Consider the following 17,457-nt stretch of genomic DNA (forward strand, 5'->3'; position numbering starts at 1 on the left):
ATAAAGTTAAAATCACAGCCCATGCACACACGCTAAGGGCTGAACAAACTTCCTGGAGGGATTATGGCGCTTCTGTGCAATTCTTGTTGTATAGCTTCCACACATCTGACCTCCCTCCTCCTAACCCTGGGCAGCTAGGTAGCAAACCCTGTCTAGCCTGCACGTTTCATTGGGTAGAGAGATGAGAGGGCTCCTCCACCAGGAGGAGGTGGCTTAGTGCAGAAATTGAGATGAAAAGAGGAAGCCGCTTTTGGGAGGAGAATATTCTGTCCTCCAAGCAATAATACAGGCCCAGAGCGTGGAACCTGAGGGTGGCATGACGGGGGGTGGGGTGGAGCTGCTTGGAGATCCAGGTCGTAGGGAGGGAGAGACAGCTTAGGAAGAATCTAACTTCAGGGTGATAGAAAGAAGCTTGCTATTTGGCAATCACACCAAGTAAAGCCTTGTATTCCTAGATTCCTAGCTTCATGCTGAGCTGATGTTTGGAGTAATCTGTTCCTAGGATTATGTGTGACTCTATGATTAAAAGTCTGTCCTTGACTGGTGGTCTGCCTGTTGTCAGTACACAGCCCCAGTGTTCCCTCTCATTTTTTAGGTCCATGTGCGGAATGAATTTTGTTATGTGCACCAATATGGAGGTGATGTATGACACCACTTCAGGGCTAGGGCAGAGAGTTGGGGTGCGGGTTTTGGGGTGGGACTGGGAATGAGGGGTTTGGGGTGTGGCCTCTGGGCTGGGGCCAGGGATGAGGGGCTTGGGGGTGCAGGCTGAGGTGGGGAGAGAGGACTCCCCCCAGCCCTCTCGCTGCAGCAGCTCGGGGCAGGGGGAGAGGCGCCTCTCCCTGGTTGCAGCAGCTCTGGCGGGCCTGCGCTGGGCCAAGGGACGGGCTTCTCTCCCCCGGCCATGGCAAGTCTGGAGCAGGTCCGCTCTGGGGCCGGCGGGGAGGGGCGCCTCTCCCCTGGCCGCGGCAGCTCTGTGCTGGGGGAGAGGCATCTCTCCCCACTGCAGCCCTAAGCCCTTGCGCAGGGCTTAATAGGCAGCTGCGTGGCCACGCAGCTGAGAGGGATCTTAGCCCAACCCTGAAAGGGCTTCTTTCCTTTCCCTCCCATCCTGAGATCCTGTGTTGCAGCCTCCATCTTTTTGGGCACAAGCAAATGAGGAGTTTGAGATCTTTGCTAGAAGGAGGTATTGTCAAAGCCAGGGGTGTGCCATGGCGGGAGCCCAGCAGCGAGGGCTCTGCGAACTACGTTGACGCTGAGCTGGATTGTTCTGGGAGAGCTCTGGGTAATGATACTGTCTTGCTGGTCTCTCTAGGTCTCAGTGATGGAGTACGTCACCGCAGTTGTGTGCCTTGGATTCCCTCTGCTCACAGTGGATGGGCCCAGAGGGGTAAGCCCAAAGCAGGGGTCAGAGTTCAGAAGATGGGATTGGATAGTTAACCAGGCCACTGGATCTGTGAACTTGCTTTAAAGTCCAGCCAGAAGAGCAAGGGTCTGAAGTTTGGTTCTTCACCTGCAAGTATTTTCAAGTGTGTCTGAGCCCATCTAGTGTTTGGGGTGATGGAGAGCCAACAATCCGGGCTTTGGGCAGTGAATCACGGTGGGGCAGTATGGGAGGGAAGGAGCTCAAGGGTTTGACTGCATGCTTGGTGTGACGGCAGTGGTGTGTGCCTGTAACACATCTCTAGAGCCTCTCCTAGGCCTCACTCCAGAAGCAGTTGTTGATCTCACCTTGTTTTGCACCCAGCAACAAGAATGACTTAGGCAGACTTATCTGGTGGCCTGATGTGCTCCTTTGTTAGCTGGCCTGTTTGAGACTGTTTCAGGAGTGACCTTGGGACCCTGGTGCCACTCAGGTGACTAGCTTTGGGGGCTGTGTGAGAAGAGTAGGCCCAGGCACTGTATTGCCTCCATATAGAAGGCAGGGAGTTCCATACAAGGGACAGTTCTGTACCAAAGCCTTGTTCAGGGCCACATTTTCCCACTGGGAAAATCCCCTTTGGGGCGTAACTTGGAAAGTCCTGAGACTGCATGGTACTGGCCTGCGACTTACTATTGCATGTTAGTCGATCTAGCATTGCATTTGGGTAGCTATAGCAGTGATGGGGGAAAATGCAGCGAGAGTGGCTGTTTTGATAGGGGGTCAGTCTCAGCTGGTGTAAGTCAGTGGAACTACACCGATTTAGACCATCTGAGTTTTTGGCTCAGTATAAATGTATTTACTTGCCCCATAAAAGTCGTTAAGTCCCGGGCCTTCATATTCCATCACCCAATGGCCCCTCTGTCCTTCAGTTTTAAAATGTCTCGTTGTCCCATGCTCCTGCAGGATGTGGATGACCCCCTTCTGGACATGAAGACCCCAGTTCTCTTTGTGGTTGGTCAGAATTCTTTGCAGTGCAACACTGAAGCTATGGAAGATTTCCGAGAGAAAATCCGAGCTGATAACAGCCTGGTGGTGGTGGGAGGAGCTGATGACAATCTGAGGTATGGCTCTGTGACATAGTCCCATGCTGTTGGGATGCCGTCTTCCAGAAGCATTGAGCAGTGTCTGGTTGGGCCCATTGGCCATGCAAGAGGATTCTAGGACTTCATTCTGAAATTAGATGGGGACTGGATGGCTGACAGAATAAAGAGCCTTTTATTCCTGGGTAGTCAAGTTAAATCAGGCCCAGGTTGGGAGGAGAAACTTACTGCCATCAAAACAGCTATGTGGAATGAGTTGGTAAGACATGGTCCAGCTCCTAGTGGTCACATGTCCACTTCACAGTTGGCACACATTGGTGACTTTGTGGCAGTCAGAGCTTGAGTGGGCCATAGAGAATGTACTGTCCTCTTTGTGGCTATAAGTCATGCTTTTCCAGATCAAGGTGGAGGCAGGCAGGGCAGTGTGTGCGGGAAGCTTGTGCTGTTCCTGCCATCCAGGCTCTGTCTGTTCCATAGGCAAATGGCAAACTCAGTTCTCCAGGGCTGACAGGCTTTGAGCATTCATCATGCGGGGCTGATGGGTGCGTGTGGGGTGACAGACTGCAGCCGATTTACAGCATTCCTTTCCGCTGACAGGTTGAAAGTCCTGGGTGCAGCAAATATCCCCTTTGCGAAAGGCCAGAGAGCCTGAATTCTGTAGGCTTTCCTTTTCCAAGTCATTCTTGGCTCTGCTCTTGGAGGTGGATTTTGGCAGTTTGCAGTATCCTAAAGGGCACTCCTTTGGGAGGTGGTCAGCGGGAGAAAGGGTGCTGTGGGACTGGCAGGAAGCCATGGGCCACCTGCTCCAATCACACTGGTGTAAATCTTGAGTAACCCCATTGATCTCAATGGAGCTGTACTGCCGTAAAACGAATGTGAGAGGAGAATCAGGCCTGGCGGCCAAATTATGCAGGCGCTGTCATGACAGTTGTTCCGTGTAAGTAGGAGCCTATAATAGGAATGATCAGAAAACTGGGGAAGGGTGTGAAATGCAAAATGAGCCACTAGCAGCATTGAAAATGAAGCTTGAAGGGTGAAGGCGCATGTAGCCCTTCTGAGGAAGCTTTGGGCCTGAATTTCAGAGCTGCCGGGCCATTTCCCGCTGCAGCCAATGGGAGCGCCAGGCGCTCAGCATTAGAGCTGGATGAACAATGGAGTTTTTGCTTCGCTGGCAAATCCAAAACATTGAAAAAAAATTCGTCTCGGGTGAAAGCAGAACCAGTTTTTTGTTTGGAAATTTTCATTGAATCAAAAAGTAGAAAAATGTTCGTGTCAAAGCGACGTGTTTTGGTTCAATCCAACTTTTTTGATTTCAGGCATTTTGATAAAAGCCAAGGAGGACTAGATTCACAGACTGGGGGAGGAAGGGCAGCTGAGCCCTTATAACCTTGAACCCAGGGGTTACGGTTCTCTGGGGTGAGTGTCCAGGTTCAATTCCCACTTCTGCCCCATGGGGAGAAGGGGTTTGAACTTGGGTCTCCCACATTGCAGAAGAGCGCCTTCGCCTCTGGGATACCGGATAGGCTGGTGTAGGGTTTTCTCAGTCTCTCCTGTTGAAGCTGTTTCACTTGTTATAAATAAATAAATAAATAGTCATTGGAGCAGGGATGTGAACTTGAGTTGCGCACCTCCCAGGTGTGTGCCCTTACCACCAGGTGATAGTCTCACTCCTTTTCTAGTCACTGTCATCTGAATTTCACCCAGCTCTACTTGGCACATTGTGTCCAGCAGATGGAGCCCTTGAGTTAAGCACTCTTCGAGCTAATTAGCCCCTACTTCCTATTGGTGGAATCTCAGTAGCACAGCAAACCCTCATTTGATTATTGGCTTTCAAGCTAAGAATGTTGGCCACGGCGCGGTGGGGGCAAGGGAAAGGGGGGACGAATGAACATCTATTGACTCACCCACCTTTTTAAATAGGATAAGCAAAGCCAAAAAGAAGGCGGAAGGCCTGACCCAGAGCATGGTGGACAGATGCATCCAGGTAACAAGCAGAGAGATCTTTCGGAGCAGTTTCCCCTCCATAGCGTGACTGCCCAGTCGTCTCCATGAGCACACGCTCCAGTGCTGCTGCCTAGATTGACTGGGCAGGGGTGGGTAGGCAAGTGAAATCATTGACAGCATAGCTGTTAAGTGCCCTCGAGGTGAAATCAGTATTCCTGACATGTTAACCCTTTGGATGCTGCTATCAGGGCCATAGTCCTGCATTTGACTGGCCTGGGGAAGCAGGTGTTTGTGGTTCTTCCTTTCATGGTACGGAGAGCGGCATATTCCCCTCCTGTTCCCAGAGAGCCACCAAGATTAAGCTTTAACACAATACCTAGTAACATTAAAAATAGCTAAATTCTTCTTGTCTTGAGCAGCGTAGCTGGGAAGGTCTGAGGGGAGTAGAATCCAGCAAAGCCCAGGCTGTTCTCTCTGTTTCTGGAATCTTAGTATTTATTTCTTTAGACCATTAAGCTAAATTCCCTGCACCCTAGCAGGGCAGTAACTGGAAGCTGCTTCTAGGCAAATCGTGGCGGCTAGTTGTTAAGAGACGTCTGACCCCTGTGTAGGATGAAATAGCTGACTTCCTGACCGGAGTCCTCACCCGCGCGGATAACCATTCAGGCTCCGACCCCAGGGACCTCGATGCCGAGAAAAAGAAGAAACCACGTGACTTGACCAGGAGGGACCTGTCATTTGACTTGCCAGAAAGAACCAGCAGTCCCACCTCCCCGGCAGCCAAGGTGCCGGCCTCGCCTTCTGGCTCAGAGGTAGGGACTGGCCCTCTGGGATGTGGAGCTGGGGAAGGCCTGTGTTTGAATGACCATTTTGTGGGCTATTTTTGCACTGAGGAGCCAGGCTGTGAGAGCACAGAGATGATGTCAGTGTGGAGGGAGAAGAGGGGTGCTTATGGAGGTGTCAGCTGCTCACGTGGTGGCAAATGGCTCTTCCAAAATAGATGAGTTGCATTTTAAGGTTTCCTGCAAGGCTTAAGAACATAAGAACAGCCACAGTGGGTCAGATCAAAGGTCCATCCAGCCCAGTATCCTGTCTTCTGACAGTGGCCAATACCAGGTGCCTCAGAGAGAATGAACAGAACAGGTAATCAGCAAGTGATCCATCCCCTGTGGCCCATTCCCAGCTTCTGACAAACAGAAGCTAAGGGACACCATCCCTGCCCATCCTGGCTAATAGCCATTGATGGACCTATCCTCCATGAGCTTATCCAGTTTCTTTTTTAACCCTGTTATAGTCTTGGCCTTCACAGTATTCTCTGTCAAGGAGTTCCACAGGTTGACTGTAGGTTGTGTGAAGAAATACTTCCTTTTCTGTGTTTTAAACCTGCTGCCTATTAATTTCATTTGGTGACCCCGAGTTCTTGTGTTATAAGGAGTAAATAACACTTCCTTATTTACTTTCTCCACACCCGTCATGATTTTATGGACCTCTATCATATCCTGCTTTAGTCGTCCTTTTTCCAAGCTGAAAAATCCCAGTCTTTTTAATCTCTCCTCATACGGAAGCCGTTCCATACCCCTAATCATTTTTGTTTCCCTTTTCTTTACCTTTTCCAATTCCAATATATCTTTTTTGAAATGGGGCGACCACATCTGCATGCAGTATTCAAGATGTGGGCATACCATGCATTTATATAAAGGCAATATGATATTTTCTGCTTATCTATCCCTTTCTTAATGATTCCCAACATTCTGTTCGCTTTTTTGACTACCGCTGCACATCGACTGGATGTTTTCAGAGAGCTACCCACAATGACTCCAAGATCTTTCTTGAGTGGTAACAGCTAATTTAGACCCCATCATTTTATATGTATAGTTGGGTTTATGTTTTCCAATGTGCATTACTTTGCATTTATCAACATTAAATTTCATCTGCCATTTTGTTGCCCCGTCACCCAGTTTTGAGAGATCCTTTTGTATCTCTTTGCAGTCTGCCTGGGATTTAACTGTCTTGAGTAGTTTTGTATCATCTGCAAATTTTGCCACCTCACTGTTTACCCCTTATTCCAGATCATTTATGAGTATGTTGAATAGGACTGGGCCCAATTCAGACTCCTGGGGAACACCACTGTTTACCTCTCTCCAGTCTGAAAACCGACCATTTATTCCTACCCTTTGTTTCCTATCTTTTAACCAGTTACCAATCCATGAGAGGACCTTCCCTCTTATCCCATTACAGCTTACTTTGCTTAAGAGCCTTTGGTGAGGGACCTTGTCAAAGGCTTTCTGAAAATCTAAGTACACTATATCCACTGGATCCCCCTTGTCCACATACTTGTTGATTCCCTCAAAGAATTCTAGTAGATTGGTGAGGCATGATTTCCCTTTACAAAAATCATATTGACTCTTCCCCAACAAATCGTGTTCATCTACGTGTCTGATCATTCTTTTCTTTACTATAGTTTCAACCAATTTGCCTAATACTGAAGTCAGGCTTACCGGCCTGTAATTACTGGGATCGTCTCTGGAGCCCTTTTTAAAATTGGCATCACATTAGTTATCCTCCAGTCATTTAGTACAGAAGTTGATTTAAATGATAGGCTACATACCACAGTTATTAGTTCTGCAATTTCCCATTTGAGTTCCTTCAGAACTCTTGGGTCAATACCATCTGGTCCTGGTGACTTATTACTATTTTATTTATCAATTTGTTCCAAAACCTCCTCTAATGATACCTCAATCTGGGACAGTTCCTCAGATTTGTCACCTAAAAAGAATGGCTCAGGTTTGGGAATCTTCCTCACATCCTCAGGTGTGAAAACTGATGCAAATAATTCATGTAGTTTTTCTGCAATGGCCTTATCGTCCTTGAGTGATCCTTTAGCATCTCGATCGTCCAGTGGCCCCACTGGTTGTTTAGCAGCTTCCTGCTTCTGATGTACTTAAGACATTTTTTTCTGTTACTTTTTAAGTCTTTGGCTAGCTGTTCTTCAAATTTCTTTTTGGCCTTCCTAATTATATTTTTTTACACTTCACTTGCCAGAGTTTGTGCTCCTTTCTATTTTCCTCACCAGGATTTAACTTCAACTTTTTAAAGGATGCCTTTTTGCCTCTCACTGCTTCTTTTGCTTTGTTGTTTAGCCATTGTGGCACTTTTTTGGTTCTCTTACTATGTTTTTTAATTTGGGGCATACATTTAAGTTGTTCCTCTATTATGGTGTCTTTAAAAAGTTTCCATGCAGCTTGCAGAGATTTCACTTTTTGCACTGTACCTTTTAATTTCTGTTTAACTAACCTCCTCATTTTAGTGTAGTTCCCCGTCTGAAATTAAATGCTACCCGTGGTGGGCTGCTGTGGTGGGTTCTCCCCCTACCCCCCAACAGGGATGTTAAATTTTATTATGTTATGGCAGTTCAGGTAGATTACCTCTTGGACCAGATCCTGTGCTCCACTTAGGACTAAATCAAGAATTGCCTCTCCTCGTGTGCATTCCAGCACTAGCTGCTCCAAGAAGTGGTCATTTATGGTGTCTGGAAACTTAATCTGTGCATCCCGTCCTGAGGTGACGTACCCAGCCAATATGGGGATCGTTGAAATCCCCCATTATTATTGAGTTTTTGTTTTTATCGCCTCTCTAATGTCCCTGAGCATTTCACGGTTACAATCACCATCCTGGTCAGGTGGTCGGTAATATATCCCTCCTGCTATATTCTTATTCAAGCATGGAATTACTATCCATAGAGATTCTGTGGTACAGTTTGATTCATTTAAGATTTTTACTTCATTTGATTCTACGCCTTCTTTCACATATCGTGCCGTTCCCCCACCAGCACGACCTGTTCTGTCCTTCTGATATATTTTGTACCCTGGTATTACTGTGTCCCATTGATTATCCTCATTCCACCAAGTTTCTGTGATGCCTATTATATCAATATCCTCATTTAATAGGAGGCACTCTAGTTCACCCATCTTGTTATTTAGACTTCTAGCATTGGTATATAAGCGGGAGGGCGCCTGGGCTGGGGGTCGGAGTGCAGAGGTGTGGGGGGCGGGAGGGGCTGGGCTAGGGGTCGGAGTGCTGGTGTGGGGGCTTGGCCTGGGGGTCGGAGTGCCGGGCGAGGAGGCTTCAATTCCTGAATGCTAATCCTTGCTCTGATACTGACTCCTGGTGTGACTTTGGGCAGGTTACCTGCCCTCCATGCCTGAGTTTTCCTATCTGAAAACAGGGATGGTGATATCAAGCTTGGTCATCGGGGGTTGTGAGGGTCAAGTGGGAACTACTGATTTGTGGAGATGTAAAGTAATTGCTACACCAAGTATTATGAATAACCCATCGCTGCATCCTGCCATGGAAACCTGACTGGATGGGGCCTCCCTTCTCGTTTGGGCAGGATCTGTCCAGTGTCTCCAGTAGCCCCACCTCGAGTCCCAAAACCAAAATGGCTGCTGTGTCATCTGTCCAGAAGTCCAGCCAGATGGGTGCCACCCAGCTGCTGAAGAGACATGTGCAGAGAACAGACGGGGTCCTGACACACAAGCAGGCACAAGGTAATGCTCCAGCAGCTTGCTCCACTCGCTTCCTCCTTGTTACCCTGGTAAAGCCTCTTGGGGGTGTCACTGTCCAGCTATGCTCATACTTTGCCCCGCAGGACTAATCTAAAGTCTGCAAACTTCCTTTGGCCGTGTGACATTCAGATGGGGCAGTCTCCCCACAGCTCAGGCCCTATGCACTGTCACTCCTAAGCAGTGGCATATGGGAGCTGACTCTGGGCAGGAAACGGTAGTCTCTGTGCCATAAAAGAGTGAGTCACTTACAGGCCTTTGTTTTGCTATTGCCGAGACTGGGAAGGGTCTTTGCCCGTCCTGGTAGCAGTTGTAGAATGTCATGCCCAGTGGATGTGGGCACATCCATTTGGGAGCGCTTGATGGGTTGGTGGTTTGTATCCGTGAAGATTTTGCTAGGGAGTAAAGGGTGGTTGGGGTGGGTCAGGCCACTGAGACAGGATGAAGATGAGGGTCTAGCGCAGGGGTAGTCAGTAGGCGGACCGCAGGCCAAATCCAGACTGCCAGATGCTTTTGAACGGACCCCAAAATCTTATTTACTTATTATCATCGTTGTTGTTTTTTCTGGAATCTGGACCGTGACTGTACCTTGATCTTGGACCTTGACAAAAAATAATTGACTACCCCGGTCTAGAAGGCAGGGGAGGGCCAGCCACCAAGAAGGAAAGGCTAACCTGAGCCGTGTTTTTTGTCCTGTGGGATGCTGATAAGATCTTGGGATGCGCCTTCAGTCGTGCGGGGAAAGAGGTCGGAAAGGTCTGACAGTCAGTGGTCTGTCAGTGTAGGTGGGGTTGTTGTAGCCATGTTGATCCCAGGATATTAGAGAGACCAGGTGAGTGAGATGATATCTTTTATTGAACAACTTCTGTTGGTGAGAGAGACAAACTTTTGAGTTACCAGAACAGGAGCGCTGTATAAATTCGAAAGGTTGTCTCTCTCGCCAACAGATGTCAGTCCAATAAAAGATATTACCTCCCCTGCCTTGTCTCTCAGTGGAGTGGCAGGTATGTTTTCCTCTGGAACTTGTGGATAATATTTTGTCACAAATGGGCCATAGATAAGCCCTCCTGGCAAATACTATTGATTTAGTTGGGGATTGGTCCTGCTTTGAGCAGGGGTTGGACTAGATGACCTCCTGAGGTCTCTTCCAACCCTGATATTCTATGATTCTATGATAATTGGGAAGTAGTTCTCCAGTCTCCAATCTCTCTTGCTTCCTTTGCTCAGGACAGATCCGAACAGGCCTGCCAGTTCCCCTTCAGCATTGCCCTGGGCTCCTGCTAGTTCTATGCATTCTTTCTCTGGTTCACAGAAGGTTGCAGACTGGAACTTGAGTCCAGGTCTCCCACATAGTAGAGCAATGCAAGAACCGTTGAAGTCTGCTCCGGCCTATGTTTTAGCTATAGGAGCAAGTTCCTGGTGAGTGCGTGAAGGGAACTGAGCAGGAGAAGGCTCTGTGGTGGGTATCTTGGCAGACACTTCTGCAGGGTAAAGACAGTCCAGAGGGAGGTTCATCGAAGTGTTGTGGCAATGAATGTTTGCGTGTACTAGTTACTGTTTTCCAGTCATTGCCAGCATTTCAGCTCAGAGATGCCCAGTGTGACTAGCTGAAGGGCGTCTGTGTGCACAGCTCCAATACTAGACATCACAAGCCTGCTCATGCTCCCTGGAGGCAGTAGTCAGGGGACAGTCAGGGGGCTGTGGGAAGGATGGTGTGTAGTTTGGTAGTGCTCTCAGGGAGGGAGGGAGAGGGATGTCTCCAGACCTGTTGCCCCTTCCCAGGAGGGTGTGATGCATTGCAGTTTGGGGGATCAGTCAGTGCTGTCTCCAGATGCCCTGAGGCTGCATCACGAAGCTGTACTTCCATCTGTCAGAGTGAGTGGGATCCGCAGAGCTCCCCGCGGACCAGCTGTGGGTCCCAGGGAGTGAGTGGGGTGTGCAGAGCTCCCCGCTGGCCAGTTTGGGTCCTGGAGAGTGCGTGGTGGTTGCAGAGCTGCCTGCCCCCTGCCTGTCCCCTCCCCCTCCCAGTGAGAGCCAGCTGTGATACTGTAATTCTCTCTGATTCATTTCAGCTCAGTTTGCTGCTTTTCTGAAACAAAACATGCTGGTGAGGAAAGTTCTTCCTCCTGGCACCTCTTCATGTCTCTTTGGTGAGTATCTCCTCACTTCCTCTCTCTCTCCGCTTCCTTCCTCCTCTGGCTTTCCTCCATCACCTTTCTCTCCTCCTTGCACTGGTTTGGGGGGTGTTCCAGCGTGTGGTCCCCCTCTCTCTGCTCTTTGCTTTCTCATTGCTGTAGTGGGAGCTGAAGCAAAACAGCCACACCCCTCCCCTGGCTTTCCCTCTCTCTGGCAGGTAAATGTTCCCTGGGAGTGACATGATTTCGCAGTGGTTTGCTCTGATGGACTGTGGAATCATGTGGGTGACCTGGCAGCTTCTTGTGGTCAGGAGCGTAACCCTTTGTGTGCTGGGTCTGACTGGCTGAGATGCAGACCCCAGCACGGGCAGTTGTGCTTTTGACATGGAAGGCGCTTCCTTGATGCATGGTATGGGAAAGTGCTTTGGACAGCCTGTCGAGGGTGCAGAGACGGGGCTGCTTAGTGGCTCAAAGAGGCCGGCTGGAGCATCTTTCCAAACCCATGGAGAGTTGGAGGAGGAACAGCAGAGGAGTGGGTAGGGAGGGCGAGGGACTCCTTGGGAAAGCAGGAAGGCAGTGCTGAATTGGATCCTGAAATGGATAGGAAGCCACTGTTGATAGTGGGAGGATGGGACTGAAGGAAGACACTGGCTACTGTATGTCAGAGCCTCTGAGACCTAGAGATGAGGGGACCAGATTCATAGCTCAGCTAAATGGATGCAACTTCATTGCCTCCAATGGCATTGGCCCCAGCTGTGGAGTCAAGCTGAAGGACTTGAGGTTAGAAGAGGTGGGTGACAAAGAGCTGAAGGAGGATTTTAGCAGGGTTAGGCTGGTGGGCGTGTTGGGAGACATTTCAGTTGCTGTAATACCCGGATCTCTCTCTAATGTGAGTTGCTTTGTCATGACATGACCCGTCAGTGCCAGAGTGGGTGGCCCCCGGATGTGGGGAGTGCGAGTGTGATAGAGGAACACCTCTCTATAAAGCATGGTTCATCATGGCATAGAGCTGGTGGCTTCTTGTCTAGACGAATGAAGCTCTGGATAATTAGCTGGAGACCAATGGGACTGTGGGGTGCTGAAATTGGGTTCTCTGAGATACCAGGAGGTTCCCATCCCTCTCTCTGCCTAACACACACAATTGGTTATTGTCCAGACACTCCCTTCTTGGGGTTTGGCTGTATCCAGAAGTGATATAACAAAGCCAGGCAGGACTGTATAGACAAGCAGGTCCTAGTCTAGGCTGATTACTGATTGAGTTCTCCCTCCCTTAAGCTCTGCCTCTGAGAACTTTGTTTTTTCTACTACTGTGTTGGAGGTAATGAGGTCCCCCTGGTCAGGCTGCCTGGGTGACTCAGCAGAGTAGCTCTGCACTTCCCCGCAGGGTCTGAACACCCAACAGCAGCTCACAGGCACAAAAAGGATTCAGTGCTTAACTGGGGTGATTCTTGCTCACATGCTGTCCGGATGGGAAGAGATTTTTCCCTGGGACATATTGGCAGCAGCCTCATAGAATCATAGAATAGCAGGGTTGGAAGGGACCTCAGGAGGTCATCGAGTCCAACCCCCTGCTCAGAGCAGGACCAATAACCAACTAAATCATCCCAGACAGGGCTTTGTCAAGCCTGACCTTAAAAACCTCTATGGATGGAGATTCCACCACTTCCCTAGGGAACCCATTCCAGTGCTTCACCACCCTCACCCTGTTTCTGGAGCATCGAAGAGGCAGCATCAGTAGGATCCAGGTGTGCAGTGTTCCACACCATCAAAGGGGCACCTCCGTCTCTGCCATCCAGCACTTTATGGGAAAATGCCTTCATGTGGTTACATTGGATTTGCCCACTGGCAGCTCTGACAGTAGCTAGTGTGAACCCAGGGCTGGTCACACTGTCTTTCAGCCTGGCTGTTTCTGCGTCAGTGTGGCTGAGGAGAGCGATTCAGCCTGGCTGCAGGAGAGCAGCGTGGTGGGAAGCCATGGTGAAGTGGGAGCAGTAGGTATGTCTAACTATAGCTCAGAGAGCTGGTGCCTGGGGGTTAAGCCTGAGCACACAGGGAGCTCTTCCCATCTGTTGTGAGAACAGGAGTCTGTGTGCGCCACAGTAACCATGTAATGAAGGAGGCTTTGATCATGCGGAATGCAAGGGGGGGTGTTTGATCACTGGTTCCTACAGACTATCATGGATGCTTTGAGGAGTAGTAGCATCACTTCCCCCTGCAGGTGCCATTTCATGGTGCTGCCCAGCTGATGGCGCTGTGTGGTGCGGTTGATGCTCAGGCGGTCTCAGGGGCTTTCACAGCGGAACTGATGCCTGTAATCTCTTTGCATAGGTGATCAGAAACTCTGGGTAGTTCCATTCACTCGGCATGTTCACAGTGCTGGGGAAGGTATTTAAGCTTTGCACGTCTGTTAGCAGTCAGCACCCCACCTTGCTCCCTCAAAGCAGGACCCTGGGTGCAGGTGATAAGATAATAATGCATTGATGCTTGCATTGGGTTAGAGCAGTGCCAACAAATAAATGCGTAGCAGTAAAGTGGTTCAACTGCACTCTCCCCCAGCAGTAGGTCAGGGGACCTGCTCCTGCAAAGTGGTGTCATTGATCTCCAGGAGGATGAAGACTGTTCAGTAAGGAACTTGGACCCCAAGGACAGACTATTTCTTCTACACACCCGCCCCTCCTCCCCCACCCCCATAGGAGAAGGAATTAACTACCTCAGTGACTTTTTGCAAGCTTTGTATATTCTTGAATTTAGAACCGCAGGGCTGGAAGGGACCGTGACAGGTCACCTAGTCCTGCCCCCTGTGCCGAGGCAGGGCCAAGTAAACCTAGACTAAACCTGACAGGTGTTTGCCCACCTGTTCTTAAAAACCTGCTGTGATGCGGATTCTGCAACCTCCTTTGGAAGCCTGTTCCAGAGCTTAACTCCCCTCAGAGTTAGAAAGTTTTTCCTAATCTCTAACCTAAATCTTGCTTGCTGCAGATTAAGTCTATTACTACTTATTCTGCCTTCAGTGAACATGGAGAACAGTTGATCAGTGTCATCTTTATAACAGTCCTTAATGTATTTGAGACTGTTCTCAGGTCTCTCCTCAGTCTTCCTTTCTCAAGACTGACTCAATGTCTCCAGTTTTTGTAACCTCTCCTCACAGGTCAGGTTTCCTACATCTTTTATCATGTCTGGTGCTCTCCTCTGGACTCTCTCCAGTTTATCCACATGGTTCTTCAAGTGCAGCGCCCAGAACTGGTCATAGTACTCCAGCTGCGGCCTCACCAGTGCTCAGCGGAGCGGGACAATTACCTCCCATGTCTTACATACCACATTCCTGCTAATGCACCCCAGAACGATAGTAGCCTTTTTCACCACTGCATCGCATTGTTGGCTCGTATTCAGTTTGTGATCCACAATGACCCGCAGATCCTTTTGAGCAGTACTATGAGCTAGCCAATTATTCTCCGTTTTCTAGTTGTGCATTTGATTTTTCCTTCCTGTGTGCAGTACTTTGCTCTTGTCTTTATTGAGTTTCATCTTGCTGATTTCAGACCATTTCTCTAATTTGTCCAGGTCATTCTGAGTTCTAATCCTGTCCTCCAAAGTGCTTACAAAGGGTTGGTGTCATGGACCTTACTCCTATCGCCCCTTAGCCCAGTGTGGACTGAGACCAGGTGTGGTGGGAACTCCCTTTCTGAGCACTGTAGAGGTGCACCTTTTGCATTGAAAGCTGGCCTTCATTTCATCACCCTTGCTCGTTCTCCTGCACCAGGCTTACTTCTCCAGTGAAGAGATGGACACCATGGTGCAAGCCATGAACTCCAGGGTTCCAAATTGAGATTAAGCAGTTACAGATCAACAGTGGAATACAAATGGGCAAGATTTGGTCCTGAGAAAGGATGGTCTTGTGGTTAATTATCACTTCTGTTCCCCTAGTGCCCAGGGTACCAGTCATGATGAGGGTCCCATTTTGCTAGGAGCAGTGGTGTATGCTCCAGAGAATTTACAGAGTAGGCCTCAGGACAGAACAGATGTGCTGGGGCGGGTTGGGAGGATGAGGTACAAAGGAACTGTTGAGCAGAAAAATGGAAGTCTCGGCTTGCCTATGTGAGGCCAGACAGGTTAGGATATCGGACAGAGGCAGGGGATCTAGCTCTGCCACAGATGCCCTGTGTCACCTTGGGCCTGCCACTTAGGAACAGAGCCTCAATCCTGAAATCAATGGGAATTAGGCACCTAAATACCTTGAAGGATTTGGGCCTTAGTCTTTGTGTACCTCAGTTCCTCATCTGTACCTTGGGGGATAACAGTGTTACCCTGCCTTGCAGGGGTGTTGCGAGGGTATGTACAGGAATGATTGAGCTGCACAGTTGTGGTGGTGAGCACCAAGGAAACACGATAAAGAACTGACTCTGGCAAAGCAATGGATGTGGGAGTCTAGCAATGTGAGCTGCAGTGCAGGGACGGCTGGAGCAGAGCACAGGGACTCAGCAGCTGAGGTCTGGTCCCAGCTTTGACAAAGGCTTGTGTGAATTTGGACAAGTCACTTTACCTCTCTCTGGGCCACGAGTTTCCCCATGGGTAAAATGGGGATATGTGATGGGGGGCTGGTATTTGTACTGTGTTTTGGAAATGAAAAACACTTCTGTAAGGGGCATTATTACTGCAGTGGTTCATAGAGTGATAAGCCTGCACTGTTCTTCAGTGCAGAAGAAGACAGGATCCTTAGACTGTGCTGCCTTAGAATATGAAGAGCTCATGCTAAATACAGTTTGTGATGCACAAGGAAATCAGGTTAGAGAAGTGAGTGGTAAGGAGAGAGAGGACTCCCCAGCGGCCGGTGATGGGACACTAGATGGGGAGGGCTCTGAGTTACTACAGAGAATTCTTCCCCGGGTGTCTGGCTGGTGGGTCTTGCCCAAATGCGTAGGATCGAATTGGTCACCATATTTGGGGTCAAGAAGGAATTTTCCACCAAGTACTGACAAGCTGAAGTTGTCTCCTCAGCAAACGTCATTCCTGCCTGAGTTCCCTGCTTGTACCCTAGGTGCCAGGCCTCCCGGACATGGTTGAAAACGGGGTGCAGAAAGCACTGGTGAAGGGAGCTGGGGGAAATTCGACACAGGGCATTCTGGAAACGTGCTATTAGAGTTGAGCCCAGGGCAGCTTCGTCTGTCCCCTTCTGCCATGTCACTGTCATGGGGGACTCTGCAGAAAAGTTTGCATGTTTAGTATGAAGTGTTGTTCTGTGGGCTGGCTCAGGGTATGTCTATGCAAGAAATGCTACAGCGGCACAGATGCAGCACTGCAGCTGGGCTGCTGCCGTGTTCACACTCACTAGAGTGACAGAAGCGGGTCTGCCAGTGCTGTAGTAAACCCACCTCTTCTGTCGACTAGTGGTGTCTACACCGGGGTTTGGGGCGGCTTAATTACATTGCACAGGATGTGAAATTTTGTAGTTAAGGCAACATAGACCAGCCCTCAGTAACCAACTTCCATTTCCCAAAATCTCCCCAGGAAGCAGCCTGAGTTTGAAACATCTAGATTCTATACTGAAAATCCTGTGTCCACCTCAACGTCTGTGCAGCACCTGGCACAACAGGGCCTTTTACTGTATTTAAGGATTAGAATAAGGAAAATAATATAAAACAGAGGAAACAAATCAACCAAATACAGAAGCCTTGGCGTGCTGCTAGTCCCTTTGCTCAGCCCACAGACAGTGACAGACTCTGTAATATTGCAGTAAATACGGCCTTCTCCGGTCCAGGTAAATAATGGGCACTGTTTTCAAACAGCTCTTTGGCAGACCTTTAATCAAATACCAATTTGTTATGAAGGTTCTTTACAGGAGCCCACGCCAGTGACCTGTAATTCAGAGGGGCATCTTCCTACATGTTCCTGTGTCCAATGGTAGTTTTCAGGAGCTACCTCAACAGCTGAAGTTAAACTCAGACCTGACTCTTCCACAGATGCCTTGTAAAAATGTTAACAACATCTTTTGTGTGTCTCTCGGCTTTCAGAGAGATCTGAAATCTCACCCAAGATCTCTCTCCAGTCTTTGCTGCTTTTTTCCAAGTTCTTGAGGTGGTTCCCAACTGGCTTGAGGGCTCTTGGTGTCCCTTTTTGACCTCCAGAAGCACCACGTTCACACACACACCCGGGAACTTGGACTGTCTTGCCCTTTTATATGGCTGGAGCCCAGTAGATAATTGGTTTCTAAGAGTCTGAGTAAAACCCAAACCTCAGCCAGGCAGGCCATAAAGTTTCTCAGTCTCACAAGGACCACGGTGTAGGCCCCCTCCTTGCCCAGCCACAACTTCCTCGCCCTGCAATTTCCCTATGTCAAAAGACGAAAACGGAGAGGC

General features: G+C 49.1%; 1 protein-coding gene across 4 annotated transcripts in view; it reads left to right on the forward strand.

The window, feature by feature from the left end:
* The window catches only part of LOC112114620 (KAT8 regulatory NSL complex subunit 3-like), a 60,137-nt gene that overhangs the window by 24,115 nt on the left and 18,565 nt on the right, over positions 1–17,457 (forward strand). For 3 of the 4 annotated variants that reach the window (XM_026656689.1, XM_026656694.1, XM_026656695.1), the window contains exons 9-14: positions 1,316–1,390; positions 2,327–2,484; positions 4,384–4,447; positions 5,019–5,219; positions 8,798–8,954; positions 11,042–11,119. In XM_026656689.1, coding sequence (XP_026512474.1) covers positions 1,316–1,390; positions 2,327–2,484; positions 4,384–4,447; positions 5,019–5,219; positions 8,798–8,954; positions 11,042–11,119 — 733 coding nt within the window. The remainder of the gene's footprint in view (positions 1–1,315; positions 1,391–2,326; positions 2,485–4,383; positions 4,448–5,018; positions 5,220–8,797; positions 8,955–11,041; positions 11,120–17,457) is intronic. The other variant, XM_026656691.1, reaches the window with a different exon arrangement.

The sequence above is a fragment of the Terrapene carolina genome, unplaced genomic scaffold (assembly GCF_002925995.2).
Source record: "Terrapene carolina triunguis isolate 2854851 unplaced genomic scaffold, T_m_triunguis-2.0 Scaffold49, whole genome shotgun sequence".
Lineage (NCBI taxonomy): Eukaryota > Metazoa > Chordata > Testudines > Emydidae > Terrapene > Terrapene triunguis.